The 22699-nt window shown below is 33.7% G+C and overlaps 1 protein-coding gene across 5 annotated transcripts in view; it reads right to left on the bottom strand.

Annotated features, from left to right (window-relative positions):
* The window catches only part of TUSC3 (tumor suppressor candidate 3), a 218223-nt gene that overhangs the window by 97811 nt on the left and 97713 nt on the right, over positions 1–22699 (bottom strand). For all 5 annotated transcript variants that reach the window (XR_004271998.1, XM_032288343.1, XM_032288345.1 and 2 more), the window contains exons 3-5: positions 19362–19479; positions 13301–13441; positions 8402–8542 (exon numbers count right to left, since the gene is read on the bottom strand). Coding sequence is in view for 4 of the 5 variants with exons in the window: in XM_032288343.1 (XP_032144234.1) it covers positions 8402–8542; positions 13301–13441; positions 19362–19479 (400 nt within the window). In the remaining variant the exon portion in view is untranslated. The remainder of the gene's footprint in view (positions 1–8401; positions 8543–13300; positions 13442–19361; positions 19480–22699) is intronic.

Genomic DNA, 22699 nt, shown 5'->3' with positions numbered 1-22699 from the left:
AAATATTAAAGATCTATAATAAATGTTAATATCTGTAAGTGTAAATTCTCCAGCATTATTCTTCTTTAATACTGTTTCAACTATTCTCTTCATTACCCTCTGCTAAAATCTCACTGTCAATTTCAACACAAAAAAATTATGCACAAATTTTGCTCAAGGTCAAGGTGGATATCTTTACAATGTTGAGTCTACCAATCTATGAACAGGTCAACTTGCCATTTAAAAGTTTTAAAAAAATTCATTTGAGGCTACGCAAGGTGGCTCACGCCTGTTAATCCAAGCACTTTGGAAGGCCGTGGCGGGTGGATCACCTGAAATTGGGATTTCAAGATCAACCTGACCAATAAGGAGAAACCCTGTCTCTACTTAAAAAAAGCAAAATTAGCCGAGTGTGGTGGTGCGCACCTGTAATCCCGGCTACTCGGGAGCCTGGGCAACTAGAGCAAAACTTTAAAAAAAAAAAAAAAAAAGATTATGTGAATAACATTTTCAGTTGTCAGTGTGCATGCCTTTTGAGATTGATTCAAGAATTTTTTTGATGCTGTGACAACAGACTTTTTAAACTTTTTTTTTTATGATTCATTCTGATATGAATCGTTACAATTTACTGTGTATTCATCAACCTTAGTGAATTTACCAATGAGGTCTAATTTTTTTTCTATCTACAAAATCAAATCACCTGCTAATGAGGGCAATTTTATTTTTACTGGTATGTGTGTAAGTTTTTTGTTTTGGTCTTAATGCCCTGCTCAGGATCCTAATAAAATATTCAAGAACAAGCATCTTGTATTATTCCTTACCTCAGGAATTTCAGTAAGTTGCAAAATACAATGTTTACTGTATATTTTTTAATCAGATTAAGGAAGTTCCCTTCTATTTTTTCTTTTTTTCTTATTCCCACATAAGCACTGAACCTATCAAATGCTTATATACACATATCAAAGATAATTTTTAAACTATTAGCATAGAAAATTACACTGATAACTCTCACATAGTAAACCATCCTTGTATTAGTGAAGTAACTTGACAATGTATTACTTTTTATTTCTTACTACCTCAAATTTCCAGTGTTTTCTTCAGAATAAATGCATCTATATCTATGAGAAAGACCGGCTTAACATTTTTCTATTTTTAAATGTCCCTGTCAGGTATTAGAATCAAAGTTATTCTTGCTTCAGAAAATAGAGGCATTTCCTTTTTTTATTCACAGAGAAGTTTACATAAGATTAGTACTATGTCTTCTCAAATGCTTAGAAGAGTTAGTCATCATGGAATGAAGATTTTAGCAATGGATTCAACTGCTTTAGCAATAGATTCAATCCATACTGGAGTATGCAGACTTGGTCCCTCTTCTTGCGTTGGTTTTGTTTGCTGGTTTAAAGTTGTTCAATTTACTTGATATTGTCAAGCTTGTCAACTTGATATTGTCAATAGTGATGTGTAATCACCCTAATCCAATTGGGGAATGCAGTGAGCCATGGCTGGATTATGGCCTTGGCAAAGCTCTGTCTGTATTTGATGCTAGCCACAGAAAATTTTCAAATAGGAGTCCAGTGCACCGCAAATTGTAATTTCTAATTCACAAGACTGCAAAATATTCTATTCTTCTTTTTAGAAGCTTTCCACTTGGACATTTTATACATTTACCATCAGCATACATCCCGAGACTTGAGATTTGTGAAGTTTCTACCGAAAGCTCTGCTTAATTTTTCTCCACAGAATCAGGTACTTGGGTGTCTAAAATTTCATATAGTATCAGAAATGGTTCATAAGTGACACTAGACAATAACCATGAAAAGAGCAAGACTAAAAAAGCTACTCAGATATTTGTTGCAGTTAATTCAAAGAACGCCTTCAATGGTAGTCCTTTGGGAAGTATTTGTTTTCTACATTTGTGTTTTCTTTGAGTCATAAACAATACCATGTTGGGACACCAAGATTTGAGACAGATGTTCATCAAAGCATTTGTATGCTACTGATATATCTATCTGATTTATCTTCCTCACTTTCCATGTAAGGTCCCTGAGGGCAGGGCTCATGTTCTAGTCTTTTTAACTTAACTTTGTATCTCCACATGGTTCTTCATAGATCTTGACACATGGTAGCTTTCAAATTCTTGTTGAATGGTCAATAAAGAATAAACGTGAACAAACATAGAAAAGGTAAATGCACTGAAACACAGAATCAGTATTCTAGGAATCATCAATATGTGAATATATGAGATTTCTAGAAAAAAAACGTACTAGTCCCAATCATAACCTACAATGCTATAAATAACAGTGAAAAAAAAAAAAAAACCCATGTTTTAAAATTCCCATAAACCTATTTATTCATGTAACTTTCGCTCATTCAACAAATACTTATTGAACACTTTCTACATGCCAGACACAATTCTAAATGCTATGGCTACAGGTACAAAGCAGATACCAATCCTTACACCTCACTGTAGTGGAAGAACACTTACCTTCCACATTTATTTAATAGGCAAGCATTCAATAAATATGAATGAACAAAATCACATGATACCTTTCTCAAATCTAGAGGTTATATCCTTGTGGTGAGCTGAGAACACCAATGGCCCAAGGCATCCTCTTCTAAGTGTCTATTTTCCTTGTTTTTCAAAACAAACTGCTTAGATCCTACAGTTTTCCAAAGGGTCAAGATGTTCACAACCATTTCAACTACAGCTACTTTGCTTTTAGCTATTCTACGCAACAAACTTTGATGAGAGATTTGATTTAGAAAATTTGGGAAAAAATTTCACATTGTATTTTAAAAAAGAAAAATAATCATTATGTGCTTCTTTGCGTTCATAATTATTTCACAGATGTCCACTATATAGTGGATATAGTTTTAAAAATCAAAAGTTTTAATTTTCTTCTGAAAAATATGAAATTTAAATAACACCACGAGTTAATTTGAAGGTATCTTAATCAGCTGAATATTAAAATAAGCTGTTACTGAAAGTGAAAATTTTAATGCTAACTACACAGAAAATATGTAATATGTGAAATACATTTTATACAATCTCTGTATATTCCATGTTTTTAAAATATTAAAATGTTATTAAGTTATAAGTAATTTAATGATATTACTTAATAAGCAGAGTAAGAACAGACATGCATGTCAGGGAATTTATAGTCTATACACTTCTTCTATTCACAAGTGAATGATTTATGGTCAATTTTTTAAAACTTGGTTTCAGTGCTATACAGAAATACTACCATGGCCAGGCGCGGTGGCTCATGCCTGTAATCCCAGCACTTTGGGAGGCCGAGGTGGGCAGATCACGAGGTCAAGAGATCGAGACCATTCTCGCCACGATGAAACCCTGTCTCTACTAAAAAATACAAAAATTAGCCGGGTGTGGTGGCACACGCCTGTAGTCCCAGCTACTCGGGAGGCTGAGAAGGAAGAATCGCTTGAACCCAGGAGGCAGAGGTTGCAGTGAGCCGAGATTGCACCACTGCACTCCAGCCTGGCGACAGAGCAAGACTCCGTCTCAAAAAAAAAAAAAAAAAAGAAATACTATCATTTTTTCTTCCATTTATGTTCAATCCATAATACTCCTTTTTTTAAAAAAAAAAAAAAAAAGGAAAGAAAGAAAAGATGAGAAGTATCTTTATGGTCATTTCAGCAACGACAACAAAAAAACCTTCCTAAGACAAAGTCTTCAATTCCATGGAAAGGAAATATGCGTTGAGGAAAACAATTTCAACAAGTATTTAAAACCACTATAGAGCTGGATTAAGAAGATTAGCCGTGCATGAAGTGTAGTAGATTCATGTATGGAAACTTCACAGTGAGGCTTACTTAATTGTGACTTTATAATAAGATAAGCAGAAACTCAGCCAACAACATTAAAATTTAAAAATCTATCCATATATGAATAGTTTAAAAATGTTCTTTGAGTTATTGAAGGTACTGCTTCCTCTTACTAGAGAAAATTAAGAATTAGATATATTAAGTATATTCTAAAAATTTACGAATTCATTTTAAAATTCTGTTTTCCTAACTCTTTACACAAATGGCTGCTCATAGAAATACCTGTTTGCAAAAACCATACCCAACTTCAAATGGCCAAATGGCATAGTTGCCTGATGAGCAAAACTGTCTGGGGTCATCCAAACACAAGTTACTTCATTGGAAAAAATATTATCAACAATTATTTCCTCCTCATTTTTAAAGAGAACAACATAAAGATTATTTGTATATATCAAAAGTTATATAAGTTCATTCAAATAAATTTGAAAGAAAAAAGACCCTTTTCTACCCCATATGAACTCAGAGCCATCGGTAGCTCTGGTCACAAGAAATAAATTTCTATTGATAAATCACAATGTGTCCATGCCAAAGCACCTTCCATGAATGTGAATATTGTATAGTAATGTATACGAATTTCCAATTTGAAGATTTGCAAAGAATTTAAATCATTAAAATGACAAAATATGGGGCAAAAGAAACAGGAGGGTATAGGAGTCATCAATACAGATAGTATTAGAAAGCAGAAAACAACTTTTATCCTATTGTGATTTACTGTGATTATAAGGTTGGGTTATTAGATGATTTTAATGATGCTTTATCTTTCATGCTTTTAAGTGCATAACCTTAGGATATTTTCCTTTGTGTTTGAAACGAATGTTGCTACTCATACTACTAATATTTTCTGGCTTGAAATGACAGTCACCTACGAATAGGTTGTTATGAACAGCTTCATTATGGGCTACAAAACACACTATTTTAACTCATTTTGTTTCCAAGTCAATATTGTTTTCTCAAGACCATAAACTACATATCTATGCTACACTCTGAAATTATGTACTAGTGTATTTCAATATTTTACTCAATCATTCTACTTTAAGTTCATCATAAAGCAAGTAATGTATATGCTTATTGTCCACCATCCTCCATATTTAGGGGGTGAGAGAAGGCAGAAGGGAGTGAAACCAGAACCAATCAATGATACATATTCTGTTCTATGAACAATCATCAGGATCTAGAAATAGTAGTTAACAAAAATTTTTCCGCCTTTAGGAAGCATGAGACCAGGAAGATTTACTTATGAATATCTTTAGCTCTTGAGAACCAAGAGGCTCTAACATATATGTATGTTTTAATATTTGCATGTATTACTTCCTCTGTGTCAAGAAATTGCAACCTGTCTCTATCCTACACCCTACAGCATATGATAACTTCCTCTCTCCCAGCATATACTTCATTCTTACCCTAACTTTAAGTCACATACAAAAAAATTAATACTACAGTAAAAAAAAGGAAAAAAAATACCAGCCTTAGAATACAGTCTACCCAGAACTAAGTGTTCATAACACTAAATAATTCTCCTTGGATGTACTTTTGTATAGGTTCAATGATAAAAAGACACAACTGCTAAATGCACCTAGAGTTGTTCTTTACTAAAAAGTCAGCCTGGGGCTAGAGATTCAGTACCAGATATTTCTCTCATTCATTTTCCTCCCTTTTGTACATATTCTTTTTGTTCTATGGAAGCCATCTACTCTTAAATGGTTCATTACTGTTTTATTTTAAGAGCTTTCCTTTTACTGTGCAATCAAAGGCTTTCATGAGAGTTTGCATAAGTCGGATGACAATATTTTGGCAAATTTAAAAATATATATTGTTTTCCTTACTTTCAAAGAAAAATGAGTTACAGTATTTGTTATTTTAAATAGACAAATGTTTGAGAATTTGAATGAATAGGTCAGCATTTTGAACACTCTCTTAACTTTCTAAGGAAATCTCATAATAGGATAAGAAAAATTTGATATGAACAAATTTAGCTTTTCAATTTATAAGCAACAATCAAGTGGCATCAGGAAGGCAACGGTAAAGACGACTCAAATTATATATTTAATCTGATTGTTTAAGTGATTTAAAGAGTTTCCAAAGGCCATGAAACAAAAGCATTTCTGTATTAATAAGAAAAACTGGAGGAGATGCTGAAAAGTATTACAAGAGTTGATTAATATTTTATTAATGTTTTATTATTTATATTAATATTTATAAAGTGTGGTGTTTTAAAATACATTGTTTGAAAATATGTCTCTTCTTTGTAGCCTGTTACTGACTTCTAAAAGGCTGTGATAGGGGAGCAGGCATATCTGCCAAGATATCTTAGAGTATCTTCTGCCATGCCAGGTTAATTCGCTTTCAAAGATTCAAAGTAAAACAGCAAAAAATAATAATAATAATAATAATAAATCTGTATAACATAGCAGAGGTTTTCAATAAAATTGATCAACTGAAGTATTTAACATCTATACATCATAGAAATGTTGTTCTATGAATTTATTTGCAGTCATGATAGCTCATCGTATCTACTGGGTTGAATATCCAACATATAAGATATGTGCCCAGGTTTAAAGAAGCCCAGCTTTGTGTAAATAATACACAGCTTGCAGTCAGACGAATGCGATCAAATCCCAGTTCAGGTACTTTCTAGCTATGTAAGCTTTTGCAAGTTGACCTTACTGAATCTTTGTTTCCATGCTTATCAAATGAGGACAATATAAGTTCCTTTGCACAGTTATGAAGCATACCCCAAAAGAAGAAAGAGATCAGTAAATAGTAATGCCAATTATCACTAGCTTACAATGCAGTAATTCCGGAGCTCTTCTTGAGGAATAAGAATAATGTAGGTTATTGTTATTTGAGTATAATTAAGAGATGAGACTATATTAATTTTTGATAGACTAAAATAGTGACAAGATATTAACTGTTAAATACCAAAGAAGTTTTAATTTTGCAGTGACACACTGAAAATGGCACATTTTTACCAAGAAACCTGGGCAGCTTTACCGAATGAAGCAACTTGAAAACTAGCATGGAAAAAAGCCAAAACACTTTTGAACTTAATGACTAAGGTAATTAAGATCACCCATAGTGTCCAATTACTTTAAATAGAGTACAATTAATTAATCCACTTTAACTTATTCATCAAAAGTGAAAAAACAATATTAAGAAACTTTCTTTAAAAAATCTTATCTCTCTTGCTCTTAAAAGACCAAATATTTAATTTATATTTTGACTATTTACTAGAAAGCCACAGAGGTTCTGTTTGAATTTCTGAGCTCTAAGTATTGTTGCAGAAAATGAAATTGCTTCAAGGTGACGCTTGCCTGGGCTGCTTCTCAGTCTGTCCTACCACTTCCAACTTAGTCATCAAGACCCCTAATTTTTTGGTGAAAACATGATGGAAAGGATGAAGGGCTATTGCAAGAAAGCAAAAGAAACAAACTGACAACTAGCTGTAAACAATGTATTATGTTATTATAGACATAATACATTGTAGTTGTAATATATTGTCATTGTATCTTTAATAACATTTTTATTTTTGTTTTTTGGAGACAGAGTCTCACTCTGTATTAAATTACAGACATAATACATATCTATAATAGATATACACTGATATATATTTATCTACATATATGTGTATGTATCTATTCTTAATTTCAAAATTCTATTTATAAATATTTCATACAATTTTTACTAGATTTATTTTTAAGTACCTTATATTTTTCCTTCCTATTGTGAAGGAGATTTTATTTTCAATTTTACCTAAATTGTTATGTGTATAAAAATCCAAATAATTTTTGGCTATTGGCTGTGAGTTGGGAACTGTTGAACTCTAGTGTCGTCTCTGGCCCCTTCTGCCTTGCCATCTATCATTGCTCCAGTCACACAGAACTATAGTTCTCTGAATATCCCAGGCTTCACTTATGTCAAATACTTGGCCTTACTGACTTTAGAATTTCATTTTGTTCTACAAAATTCAGCTCATGTCATAATCTGGGAAACCTGTCTTTCCTTTACTCTAGGTTAGGTGTCTTTCTATGTATTCCTGTAATACTCTGTTGCTTACTGCCATCATAGCACACATAAACTTATTCCATTTGTTGCTTCCTCTGTATCCCCACAAGGCATTTCTCACAGGCAGTCTATTTCTTAACTTTATATCCCCAGAATCTAACAAATATCAGTCACATAGAAGAGACACAAGAAACAGCTGTCAGGAAAGAAATAGCTGAATGAGAAATTCAGAAGTTGCTGAATTTCTAAGCCACCTGCAAATTACTCTGAGCTATTAATTCTGATCAAAACTTATCATATTTCTAGAAGTATTCAACATGTATTTATTTAGCACTTGTGCCAAGTACAGAGGAACATTACATTTTAGTAGTGAAAAGTAGAGAGAAGACAGCATAGTTTTGACTGACAGAAAACTTAAACTACATTATCCAAGTTCTAAACAGTTACTTCTCATTCAGACTTGAATTATAGTCTATTATAGTTATAATCTGGTTCATTTTGTTAATACTATACAACTTATACTATCATACAAAGAATAGGACAAAAAAAAAAAAAGCACAATGTATTAACATACCAGAGACACCATGGCCCAACCAGTCTTGTTATAGATGAACTCCAAGTTGTTCCTTCTCAAATAAAGCAAACCTCCAACAAGCGATACTAACAGGGCCAAAGCAATGGTACCAGAGTAGTTCGGTGGTCTGAAAACCCGAATCTGCAAAAATACAATGGAAATTTTAAAAGTGAAAGAAAAATAACAAAATTTTTCTCTTGATCATATTCTAGTCCTCCTAATTTTCAAAACAAAGAACTCGGAAACATGCCACCCAATGTGGCATTAACAATATTTTCATTCTCTTTATGAGTCAAAGATACATGCCTTAAAACATAATGGCTAGGTAAAACAACTCTGCACTTCCCTGATGACTAACAATGCTCAGCATCTTTTCATGTGCTTATTAGCTATTTCTATATTTTCCTTGCAGCAATGCCTATTCCGATCCTTTGCCCATTTTAAATTGGGCTTTCTCCTTTTATTATTAAGTTGCAAGAGTCCTATATACATATGTGTGTGTGTGTGTGTGTATGTGTGTATACAGACACACTAAGTATCTTGTAGAAAAATTGCAAATATTTTCCCCATTCTATGGGCTACTTTCTTGATGGTACCCTTTAAAGCATGAGGACTATTTTTAGAAATAGATCCAAATGGTCTGAACTCATGATTTCTAATATGTATACAGATCTTGGTTCCAATAACATTCCCTAATAAAAGAAACCAGGACTCCTAGAAGAGATGACTAATTGAGTGCTGGGCAGAATAGAAAGAGAGATACAAAGTGAACCTGGAATAAATTATTATGTCAAAAAATTAGAAAACAAAGAAAAATGATAGAAATGTCACAAAAACATAAGGGCCAGCATGAAGCGGTTATCATTAGTCAAATCTAGAACAATTTCAACACCAAAACAGTTAAAAACAGCAGTAAATTATAAACCACCTGAAGAAAAACCTGTCTTGTATTCTTTTACAAGAGACCAATCAGGTGCAGCCATGAGAGAAGACGTAAGAGATCAGATAAAAACAAGGTCTCCTAGAGACAAGAGGCATGCTATGCCATGCAGGGCCACATGGGAAACACACCAGGGTGATCAGGCAGCAGAAGATAAGAGTGAAGGGAAGTTAAGTCACTCCTTTTCTTTTTCTTATTGTACTTTAGGTTCTGGGGTACATGTGCAGATCATGCAGGATTGGTGCATAGGTACACACATGGCAAGGTGGTTTGCTACCTCCATCCCTCCGTCACCTATATCTGGCATTTCTCCCCATGTTATCCTTCCCCTACTCCCCTCAACAGACCCCAGTGTGTGATGCTCTCCTCCCTGTGTCCATGTGTTCTCATTGTTGAACACCCGCCTATGAGCGAGAACATGCAGTATATGATTTTCTGTTCTTGTGTCAGTTTGCCGAGAATGATGGTTTCCAGATTCATTCATGTCCCTACAAAGGCCACAAACTCCTGTTTTCTTTATCGCTGCATAGTATTGCACGGTGCATATGTGCCACATTTTCTTTGTCCAGTCTATCATTCATGGGCATTTGGGTTGGTTCCAGGTCTTTGCTATTGTAAACAGTGCCGCAATCAACATACATGTGCATGTGTCTTTATAATAGAACATATTTATAATCCTTTGAGTATATACCCAGTAATGGGATTGCTGGGTCTAATGAAATTTCTATTTCTAGATCCTCAAGGAATTGCCACACTGTCTTCCACAATGGTTGAACTAATTTATACTCCCACCAACAGTGTGAAAGTGTTCCTATTTCTCCACACCCTCTCCAGCATCTGTTGTCTCCAGATTTTTTAATGATCGCCATTCTAACTAGCTTAAGATGGTATCTCAATGTGGTTTTGATTTGCGTTTCTCTAATGACCAATGATGATGAGCACTTTTTCATGTTTGTTGGCCTCATATATGTCTTCTTTTGAAAAGTATCTGTTCATGTCCTTCGCCCACTTTTGAATGGGTCTGGTTTTTTCTTGTGAATCTGTTTTAGTTCTTTGTAGATTCTGAATATTAGCCCTTTGTCAGATGGGTAGATTGCAAAAATTTTTTCCCACTCTGTTGGTTGCCAGTTCACTTTAACGACTGTTTCTTCTGCTCTGGAGTTTAATTAGATACCATTTGTCTATTTTGGCTTTTGTTGCCAATGCTTTTGGTGTTTTAGTCATGAAGTCCTTGCCTATGCCTATGTCCTGAATGGTTTTGCCTAGGTTTTCTTCTAGGGTTTTTATAGTTTTAGGTCTTATGTTTAAGTCTTTAATCCATCTGGAGTTAATTTTAGTGTAAGGTATCAGGAATTTCCATGGGAAAGGCAAGGCAGGGCAGAGTAAACACTTTAGGATTGACTAGTTTAAATAATTTTGGTAGGCTTTGGGCTACAGGAGTGGTCTATAGCTGTCTGGTACTTGGCCCTGAGATGATTAAGGCAGAGGAATATTGTCTCCCAGGGTGTATGGACAAGAGAGAAGTAGTGTGGCTATGGACTGGTTAGCTGCATATCAAAGATTTGCTCCTGGTTGGGGGCTTGTTATCTTTAAGAACTGGCTATCCCCAAGAGAGGTATACTCTCCCCAGCCAGATTTTTTTTAGAATGTCAATATCCAAAATACACAGCAAATAATAAAAAACATATATAAAATTATTTATAATACAAATCACAATTCATAAGTTCATACCAATGACAGATAATTGGAGGATGGAGGAATGGATGGAAGGATGGATGGATCAATAGAGTGGGGCTCTTGCTTACAGGAGAATGCTGAGGGCCAACTACAAATATGAAAGAAAGAGCTACAAGTAGAAACATCATTTTGTATCAAAATGGTAAAACATGTGACAGTCAAGAATCATCAATGTATGCTAACTTTAAAAAAAAAAAAATTGAAGCAACAGGATATCTGCATAATCTTAAGGTATCTCCACATAGACAGCTTATTAATTATGAAGGACAAAAATAACAGTAATTATACAGTGAAAAAATGGGAAACATCTTGATCAGATATTTGAAATTCATACCACCAGTGAAGGACAGATGAACTTTACGTGCCTATTGAGGTGATGAAAACAGAACATGACCTATGTAGTATTATATTCAAGAATGCATAAGCAGAAGTCAATCATGAGCAAACATGAGGCAGATCAAACGAGGATCATAATGCATCAAAGGCCTATATTGTTCAAAGTGTCAATGTTTTTAAAGAAAAAAGACAGGTTATAGAAATATTCCAGATTAAAAGAAGCTTAAAAGATAGGACAATTAAATGAAATAGCTAACTCTAGACCAAATCTTGTACTGAAGGTGAAAAATGTAAAGGATATTAGGTCACTTGACAAAATTGTAATATGGTCAGTGGTAGCTCTAATAAAAGTATTATATAAATGTAAATTTGTGAAGTTGATAACTATGCTTTGCTTATTTCTTTCAATATGCAATTCACCCCAATTTTTTTTTCCATAAAAAAGAAAATTGTGCATATGTGTCTGTGTGTGTGGAGAAAGGCAAAGAGACATGGGTGTAGTGGGGAGAATGACAATCACAAAGCAAATGGCGTAAAATGTTAACAACAATTGAACCTGAATAAAGAGTATACATTGGCACTGTATTATTTTCATTTCTAAAAAATTTTAGAAATTCTTTCCACATACAGCTTTTTTTCCCCCAAAGTATATCTATCGACTAAATGCATCAGTTTGCTAAGGAGATAGGTTAGAATAATTTCTGATTAAAATTTAACATTTCTTAAAAGGAAACAACAGTACCCTTTCAGTATTACTCTTAAATGTCTAGCACCAATTAAATGATGCATTGCATAGCAAAATATTTGCCAAATCATTAAAAAATGCCAAGCATCAGGAAGTAAGTTTACTTACCAAAATGTCATTAAAACCAGTGATGTAACTTTACAACGACAGTAGCACCATATGGCAGATTACCACCTTGACTCAGAAATGTGTTTATATTTTATGGTAAAAATTAATGCTTCTGTATTACTGCCACCATGAACTTTTTTTTTTTTTTTAAATAACTGATCCCAATTGTTTACTGTTGAAAATAGTTGTGAGCAGAGAGAAAAAAATGGCCATAAAACCTCCAAGTAAGTATTAACTACCATCAACATTTTGGTTCACTTCTTCCCATAATAAACTGTCTATATCTATCTATACTCACAGTTACATTTTATAACAAACTAATAGATCTTACTATCAACTAATACTATTTTTAACCTACTTTTAAACTTTTTATACCTTGAGTTTCATTCTAGGTAAAATATTCTTGCAAATCATTTTTTGGCTATGATATAGTATATTTAATTATTCTCTTATTTTTAGACATTTGATTTATATTCAATTTTTTCCAGTATTATTTTCAAAATTTCTATGGATCAAAAATTAAATCATCCTTGATTGCATCCTTAGATTAAATTCCTAGAAGTGGAATTGTTAAGTTAAATTACATAAACACACGGCACATGCTATTAGTATGGTTATACCCAAAAGTAGTAAATATGAGTCGATATTTTTCCACATAGCTTTAAGGTGGGTATTAACCTTTTCTGTTTGCCCAAAAGATTGATAAAAATTATATATCTTGCTTTTTAATTAGAATTTCCTTGATTACTACCACTGAACCATTGAAAATATAGTTTTTAGCCTCTGAAATTACCTTGTGATAAATCCTGTGCTTTTTAATGGCTTTTAAAATATCAATGAACCATTATTTTAAAAACCGTCTGAATTTACCTAACAGTCAAAGTTCAATTTATTTGCAGTGACTGAATGTAGTTTTCTCTCTGCAAGGAGAAATAACCAGAGAGAAATTTAAAAATACTGTGGCCTTATTAAAATGCTCCAAAAAACCAAACTAACCAGCCTATCATTAAAACTGCAGAGAATAAAAACATACATGAACATCTGTTCTGTCAGCAATCCACTTTGCTAGTTGTTCAGCTGCAAATCCAATTCTTTGGAGGTCAAAAGTATCAGCTCTCTTAGGTCTGCCTTTTGGAGGAAAATGCATGAATGTAGGAGCAGAGTTCATGTTGAGCTGTAAAACATGAGTTAAAAATTACTAAATATAGTATCATTCCCACAATATTTATCATTAACCCAACATTTTACACTTTTCTCTGTAGAAATTTGGGGAAAACAGCATTTACTATGAAATCCAAGTGGTTTTCCAGAGGTAAATTTGTTTTTATTTATCTTAATGCACTACTGGATGAAAAAAAAACTTGTAAATTTGACTAAGTTCTCTTAATCCTCACATTTAACATACATCATTCATGTTATCCATTATATTCTCTATATTTTATTAGTCATTTCATTCTTTTTCTTTCTTGAATTCTACAGTTAGGGTAAAAAAAAAAAAAGACTGAAAGTGCAAAGCGGAAACAGCAATTTGGCAGTACAATAATTATTTCACTTCTTAGGCACTTATTTTTAAAAATGCAGGAATTTGATTTAAAAAATAAACATATTATGGAATTAATTTCAAACAAGTTGTAAGTAGACTGAGTTCCCTATTAGAAATGTAAAGCCTTTACTTTTTTGTAATGATGATGACTATGAAAGAGAAACCAACATTTCTGCTCTACACAAGTTAAATTTACCAGACAATGCAGGAGAAATTCTCAATAATAGTCTTTTTCTGCTCAACTTCTCTATTAACTCAACTGTCTTAAATTGGCTATATTTCAAAAATATTCTCTATGAGTAATTTCTATTTGAAAAGTACACTAAACAGAACACTTCCCCAGTATAAATGATGTTTATTTAACAATATAGTATCTAAAAACATATATTAAGGTACCTTACAGTAAGGAATAAACTACAAATATATATATGGATCAAATTGCTGTTGCCTAGGAATTACAAAACACGTTTTAAAATGAAAGGCCAGGAGATTTTCAGCTCTTGACTTGCAACACAGTTCAGTGTTTTCTAATAATGAAAATGAAAATCAATATATAAGCATATATTAGATCACAGATGACATCAAGAAAATGATAGAGCAGTAAAAGATTAGTTCCCCATAACAACTAAGTTTAATAACCAAGTACACAGTCAAGACCAAAACAGTTCTTGCCCTACGAATGAATTCTGACTACAGCAGTCATATTTACAAGACAGCTCCAAATCATTTTATAGTGCTTCATATAACTTAGCACAAACAAGGTGACTACTCAAAAGAAATGACTCTATATCAAAAATGTCTCATTTTTAGTACTGCAAATGCAATCAAATTTCTATTATTTACCTCCATGTTATCTACATCAGTACTCTTCAAACACTACGGCTAAAGATTACGTCAGTCCTTGTTTGATACAGTTTGAGTGTCCCTGCCAAAACTCATGTTGAAATCTAACTGCCATTGTAGCAATATTAAAAGGTGGAAACTTTAAGAGGTGGTTAGACCATGAGAGCTCCATCCTCATGGGTGGGATCAGCACTATTATAAAAGTGCAAGTTGAGCCTCCTCTTGAATCTGTCACACTGTCACCTCCTGCCATGTGATGCAGCTGCAAGTGCCTCACAAGATGTTGGCAGATAAATACTGGACTTCCAGCCTCTAACGCTGTGGGAAATAAATTTCTGTTCATTATAATTATCCAGTCTCAGGTATTGTTATGGCAGTCCAAAATAGACTAAGACAAACAGTGGTCTCAGAGACACCAGGTGCTGCTGTAACAAATACCTGAAAAGGTGGTCCCAGACAAAGGTTATTTAACAGTTAAACTCTGCCATTTTTTCTTAGAGCGCATGCTTGAGCCTACTCTTTTGAGTCCTAAGATCTTATCAGGAAGTGGCTGATTACCATCTGCAGGTGTTTTCTATCTACTGGAAGCCCGCCTTTCCCTGCAGCTGCAATCAATTATTATTTTAGCGAGAAAGGTTAACCACTACCTGACCGTCACATGATGGTCACCTGCGGTGGGGACCCTCTCCTGCCCTGCTCATGTCTGCGTAGCTACTTACTCTAACATTATTATCTTATTTTAATCTTCCCAACAAGGATATCATAATACTTTCTGAACTCTATCTCCATTCAGTGAAAACTTACTTTTTTTGAGATGGAGTCTTGCTCTGTTGCCCAGGCTGGAGTGCAGTGGCATGATCTTGGCTCACTGCAACCTCTGCCTCCAGGGTCCTGGTTCAAGCAATTCTCCTACCTCAGTCTCCCAAGTAGTTAAGATTACACACATGTGCCACCACGCCAGGTTAATTTTTGTATTTTTAGTAGAGAAGGGGGTTTTACCATTTTCACCAGGCTTTTATGATTTTTTTTTCCATAAATCTTTTTTAATTAGTTCATTAGAAGACTGAATTGTAAGCACAAGCTTGTGCAATACGGTATAAACATCACACACATAACATATAGCATGTATATATAACATATATAAAAAAATGTCTCTAATGTATATAATCCGCGTTATATGGCGCTGTACATCAGGAGTCTGTCTTATTCCATTTCCCAGCAGTGGGCTTCCATGGAATGGATATTTAGAAATGTTCATTAAACTGAACAAGGCACACAATTACCAGTTTGTTCTTCCCTGTGCTTCTCCCACTCCATACTTTATTCATGTGTGTTTCTTTCATCGATATACAGACATCTAAAGCAACCATGTAAATACAAAATTATGAAGCTGAAAATCCCTATCTTCCTCACTCCCCACATGAAAACCATCAGAAAATCCATACTATGGCCTAACGTTCTAGAACTTTAGAGATTCTTAAAATCTCATATAATTCTAAGTCTTTTTTCTTAAAGTGCACAATTCCCCGGGGCGACCCACAACAGAGTACAACACAGACCTGTTTCCTAGCTGAGAGCTTCTTCTAACACATCATGTTCATCAACCCACTGGCTATCATCAGACATCTAGCCTCAGCCGCTCTTATGGAATCACGTATAATTGAAGTTACTTTCCCAGTAAGTCCTCAACAAATTACCAAATTTCTGTACTTGTTATTAATATTATCTTCAGACACCACATTACTGCTGACAGTGCTTTAAAACATCAATTCAGAGAAAGTACTTCAACAAAATATGATTTAATAGTCAGGTGGAAAAAAATAAGCATTAAAAATCTTTTAGTGTTTCTCAAGTGAAGCAAAGCATATACTTCTCCATTTTCGTAGATTAAAATTCCTCATAAAACTCATTAACTGCTATAACTTTTACACATTTCTGCCTTTTAAAATGGAAATTCCTGTTGCTAAGCCAAGGGCTAGGTTTTGGGAAACACAAAGCAGTTCTCTACCAGGATTCCTGCTGAATCAAAATTAACCTCAGGAAATGTTTCAATTAAAAACAACTGACTTCAACTGTTATACACCAAACTTTAGAATAATTTTATCTAAAGCATAGAAAAGAATTTAAAGATTATATATAACCATTTATTTATACGATTATATACCAGGAGCCTACATTCAGTACTCAACACAAAGACAGCAATATCCCATAAAGTTTTTTTTTTTAAAATATGAATTAACTGTCAACACTTTAAAGTGAGAAATTTCATATAAAATTTTGTATTTAGATCTTTTCTTGAGAGAGATCTAGCTACATGTGGCCTACATTTCTTCCACAGAGCTGATACTGAGCTGTGCCTCTCCCACTGAGGTCAAGCACGTCCTCTCTCCAATCTGCTACAGTCCCCACCCACACCATACTGCTTCCCCAACACTGACACCAAGGATCAGATCACGATGTTTTGGCAATTTTGTTTCTTACAGTAGTTATGAAATAAAAATACGTTTAAAAAGTGAAATATGAGTGTTTCTGTTAAGGATTTTTTAAAAAGACATACCAAGAAAGGCAGTGTTTTGATAAAAATAGGAGAAAGCCTATTTGTAAAAGTAAATATGATGTTTAATATGCTAAGTATGTACATAGTATATTAGGTATCATAACAAAACAAAGATAACATATTATCAACAAAAATGGCATAACAAAGATATAATGAAACTAAACTAACCCAGCTAACTTTCTTCATTTGGTTCACAGGTCTAGTCATGGTAGATATCTGGGCTGCAAGACCCTGCTCTAGCAGTCCTGCTGGACCTAGAAGACTGTTTACCAATATGATAGGGAGGATTCAAGTATACAACAAGGAGCACTTCTATCTGATGATCTCTAAGGCCAATTATCCTGAGGTTCCATAGAGATCTATAAGTGAAATATACATGAAATAATATTTGGTTCTTATAGTACAGTAATTTTCCTTGATTAATATTAGCTCCCTAATCTGTACGCTGCTTACACAAAAGAAGAATCTATGTTTTTCTTGCTAAATTTATTGCTCCTATAGAATAGGGAATATAGGAGCAAAATGGCAAACAGAAAAAAAATTATTTTATTCAACTAGAAACTCACAAGAAAGATAATATGGAAGCAAATAAGTAAAAATGTTCACTAATGGTGATTTACAATTAGTAGGCTAGATTCTTTACAGAGCTACGTGCTTTTTCATGACCCAGTAAGCATTATGCCAAACAGTATCACATGTGAGAAAAACTGAATAGTCCAAGATACCCAAAAGGATCAATTCCAAGACTGCAATAAGTTCTGCATTTTAAAGGGATTACTCGCATAGCAAAAACATTTTTTAAAAAAATTAACTCCAGGGTAATAGCATGATTAAGGGCTAGGGCTCTGGAAGCCAGACAGTTGAGTTTGAATTCTAGTTACACATTACATTAACTTTGTTACTTGGGACAAGCAATAATCTCTTCATTCCTTATTTCCTCATCTATGAAATGGAGCCAGTAACAACATTTTCCTCACTGTGAAGCTAGATGAAATAATACATATGAAGCCCTTACAACAGTGCCTGAACGTAAGCTCTTGATAGGATGTCAACAAAGATCATGGATACAACCATGACAACGTCGATGATAATTGAGCATTCCAATCTCAAGTGCAATACCTTGCTCCTTAGAGAAGATTGAGTAAATAAGTTTATTTGTTTGCTTGGGTTGTTGTAACAGAAAATTCCAGAGTAGGTGGCTTAAACAACAGAAATTTATTTTTCACAATTCTGAAGACTCAAAGTCCAAGATGAAGGTGCCAGCACAGTTGGTTTCAAGTGCGGCTTCTCTTTTGTCTTGTGGCCATCACCTTGCTGTGTTCTAACATGGCCCTTTTCTCTGTGCACATGCACTCCTGCTCTTGATTCCTCGTCTTATATGGCCATCAGTCCTTTCGAACTAGGGTTCCACCTTTAGGAGCTCATTTAACCTTAATTACTTCCCTCAAGGCCCTATCTTCAAATACAGTCACACTGGGAGCTATGGCTTCAACTTATGAATTTGGGGGGATATAATTCAGTCCATAACATAGAGAAAATACTTTTAAACAGACATTTAATCCTTTATATGTAAAATTATCTGTATCTGCCACATTGGAAAAAAATAACAGTTAAGTAAAACTTCCAATAGATTTTATATAAAATGTCACAAATCTTGCAAAATACTACCTATAATATAGTACTACCTATAATTGAATACCAAAATAAGACTGATGCATGTAAACTGCCACTGCATGCTGAAAAAACACATTGCCTGTATTATGCAATAGTTAAAATGGATTTAACATAACGGCGAAAACCTGTACAATGATAAAAATAAGTTTAGCCACAATTATGTTAATCACATTGACAAAATTTATTATAACTACTTACTGTATTTAACTTATTGAATGAATTAGGTATGGTGTGTGGTGGGTGGGTGGGTGGGTGTGGGGGGGTGTGTGTGTGGGGCAGGGTGTGTGTGTGTGTATGTGTGTGTCACAGAGTCTCGCTCTGTCCCCCAGACTGGAGTGCAGTGGCACAATCTCAGCTCACTGCAACCTCCGCCTCCCAGGGTCAGATGATGAGTGAGTTCTGTTTTTATGTGCCAAACAAAAATGTATTGCCCACTAACAAGTATGTTAATATATGAATAAGATGTAACTCTTTTACCTGTTGAAAAACATCCGTCCCTTCATCGTAGTCCACCATACTGAAGAAGAGCTTGTTACAGAAAGCAGATGAGTAGCGCCAGGAGTTTGCCAGTATTTGATATTCTTCATTAGCTTGCCTGATAAGAATAATGGGGCACAGTGAAACATCAGTATTGAAGCATCTATAAAGCAATTAATAAAACAGACAACTCTAGGGCAAACACTGGCCAATTACTGTATAGATTACAAGTGAAGTATACTTTTTAAAATATAGTTTTAACAGTTATAAAAAAAGTATTCTCTGGTGTGAAAATTCTATAAAATTCAAATTTTGATGTTCACAAATACAGCGTTATTGCAACACAGTCACATTTACTCATTTACATATTGCTTATGGTTGCTATTGTAATATAAGGGCAAAGCTGAGTAGTTGTAACAATAAAACAGCAACTACATGTATCACAAAGTCTAGCCCTTTAAATAAAAATTTTTGCCAACTCTTACTCTAGAGAATAAAAACATTTTGCAGCATTCCTATATACATAAATTAAATCTTCCAATAATGTTTAGAAAAATGCAAAGACCAATTTTTAATAATATTTGCAATTTAGCTTCACAGAAAAACAAAATTCATAAGAAGTTTTAAAATTGTAAATACAGTTATACTGCACTTTATATATTCATTCCATTTATCTAAAAATGCATTTACATTCAAACCAAAATAAGCAAAGATTTCTCTTCGTAGCTAAACCAGATGCCACAAACAAATCCTTCTCTAAGATGATATTTTTTCTACTTTGAACACATTTTTATTAGATATTTTGCTAATTTTCCAGATGATAAAACTTTATATTTAGATGTAGGAAGAGAGGAGAATCAGAAAAATGGCACTTATAGGAGGATGTTAAGCACAGTAATAGAAATAAGAAGCAACATGTTATTGCTAAGACACTTTTAAAAAATAAAATTGCTTCTTCCATCCGGTTGACTATTCTCTGGAGTTTATCTCTTCCCTGTTCCCAAAATGAAAGTAAAGAAACAAAAAGGTACAATCTAACAATAACAAAAGGACTTGGGTAGAGTCAGCAGCAGAAAGAATGATTTCCACAAACATCTGAAAAACAGCTGGTGAAAAGTTTTGATGGAGGAAGTTAGACTCTCAAAGGAGATTACAGTACAATAAGAATCTAGAAAAATATTAGCTACAGTAGCAGCAGAGTCTGGAGATTTAAAAAAAAAAAACCATGAAGCTAAAAATAGATGTCATAATTAAACTTCTTAATATTCAATAGCAGACGAAACTTCTGCCCCCTCCGCAACGAGTCCCAATGTTAGTGTTCACCAAAAAAAAAAAAAAAAAAAAAAAAGACTGATTTGAGGAGAATCTAATATGATTTCTTAAAAACTTCCCCAAACAGATGCTAAAAGAATTTTAAAAAATTAAAAGGAAAATGTAATTGTAACATACTTAGAAAAATTCAGAAAAGATATTCTATTTGTCAAGAATACAGTATTTGTACAAGGTCTGAGCTTTTACCATACATATAATATAAGCTAACAAGCCAGCCTGTTACTGTTTCCTGGGTCAGAGAAAAGGGACTCTATTACTTCATTTTCATTTGCGTCAGTTCCCTATGCCCCAAGTCTCACAGAGTAACAGAAAGGGTTCTTCATAGACTCCTGCACGAAACAGGTGACTGTGTTACAGAAGAGAAACACTAGGTTTCAATTACGGTTTTTACGGTAAGTAATAGTAAGATGATACTTTGTTCAGTGGGAGACATCTTACTCTTTAATGCTTGTCACTGCACACACAACCCTGAGAATCTACCCAGGTCTAGTCAGGCCTTTGTATTCTCGACAAACCTAGGGGGAGAATATAAACACTGCTTTGTTCAGTAGTATTCATAGAAGAAGAAAAGAAAAACAGCATCATATAAAAAAGGAACAAAGAAAGTAAAAGAGAGAGCACTTATATACATTTCAAATATGACTGCTCAAATAAAACACCAACATTAGAAGACAAAGTCACACAAAATTCACAGAACAAAATGGCATAGGTGGAATATATGAGGGAAGGAGAAGGACCTAGAGATATAATCTGGTAAGTCCTTTTTCAAACAGGTGTCACAGAAATAGAAGAGAGACAAAACAGAGAAAATCATATTTCTGGAAACAATACAATTAAAGGGGATTAAATCTTCAAATTAAGATCATTTCCCAGTTCTGAATAAGAGGAATGAGAAAAGAATAATCTAGAGAAATACTGTGATATAGCAGAACACTATAGATAAAAAGGAGATCCTGAAGGTTTTCAGAGAAAAAAGTTTCCTCAACAAGGACAAGCAATTAGATTGGGACTGGATTGCTCATTACCAACACTAGATAACAGCAAATGGAGAATTCCTTCAGAATATTATTTTCTATTTAGAATTGCATATGGAGACAAATAATTAAGTTTGAAATAAACATGTTCATGGAAATGTAAGCAATCTGAAATTTACTCCCACATTCTTAGAAAATTACCTTAAGATATAATTGATAGAAAAGGTAGTATGAATGAAAAACCAAGAAAACTTAGGACTATAATAAAGCACTGTAAGAGAGGAAAAAAAGGCAACTATAAATGTAGTGAGGTAGGAAGGGGAGAAGATGTAAAAAAGCTGTAGTCTGTGAAGCTATGATGCAACCAATATAATGTAGAACAGGAATTTAGATGTCAAGATGGAAAGATCCTACGTAATTATTAGAATCATAAAGAGACAGAACATATTAAATCTATAGTAAGAAAACCATATTTATTTCCACAATAGGAAAAATAAAAACAAAAAAATGAACATAAGAGACAAGGTCCAAATAGGCAGCATATAAAAATGTATCATAATTTCAATCAACTGGTGATGAGAAAGATTATTTGAGAATATTCTTCTGAGTGGGTCAGGGGTTATAAACAAGGGCACTATCGAAAATGAATCATAATGATAACTACTGCTTTGTCACTGATGCTGTTTATGCAGAAATAATAATGTAAATGCTGTTCATTCCCTTTTAACTTTTTAAATCAACCTATAAGCAGAGCACAGATATAATAAACATGGTTACAGGATGGAATGGACATCAAATATAGGATAGCCAACTGAATTTGGCAGGTAAAGAGAAGAAGAGGTTAAGGGGGAGAGTACGCTTGCTAATCTTCATATCACCAATTAGTGAATCAAAAAAATCATCCAGAGTTAATGAACAAGAAATACAAAGATGTTATTTACTGTTACAATGATAAATGAAGAAATAAAAATCAGTAAAAGGTGAAGTGAGTTACATCGTCACCTATCATAACAAGAAAGTAAAGATCAAGTT

Source organism: Sapajus apella, unplaced genomic scaffold, assembly GCF_009761245.1.
Source record: "Sapajus apella isolate SASKATOON/1434 unplaced genomic scaffold, GSC_monkey_1.0 scaffold21, whole genome shotgun sequence".
Classification (NCBI taxonomy): domain Eukaryota; kingdom Metazoa; phylum Chordata; class Mammalia; order Primates; family Cebidae; genus Sapajus; species Sapajus apella.
Note: the sequence above shows the minus strand (reverse complement) of the source record. Positions and strands in the feature narration are given on the sequence as shown.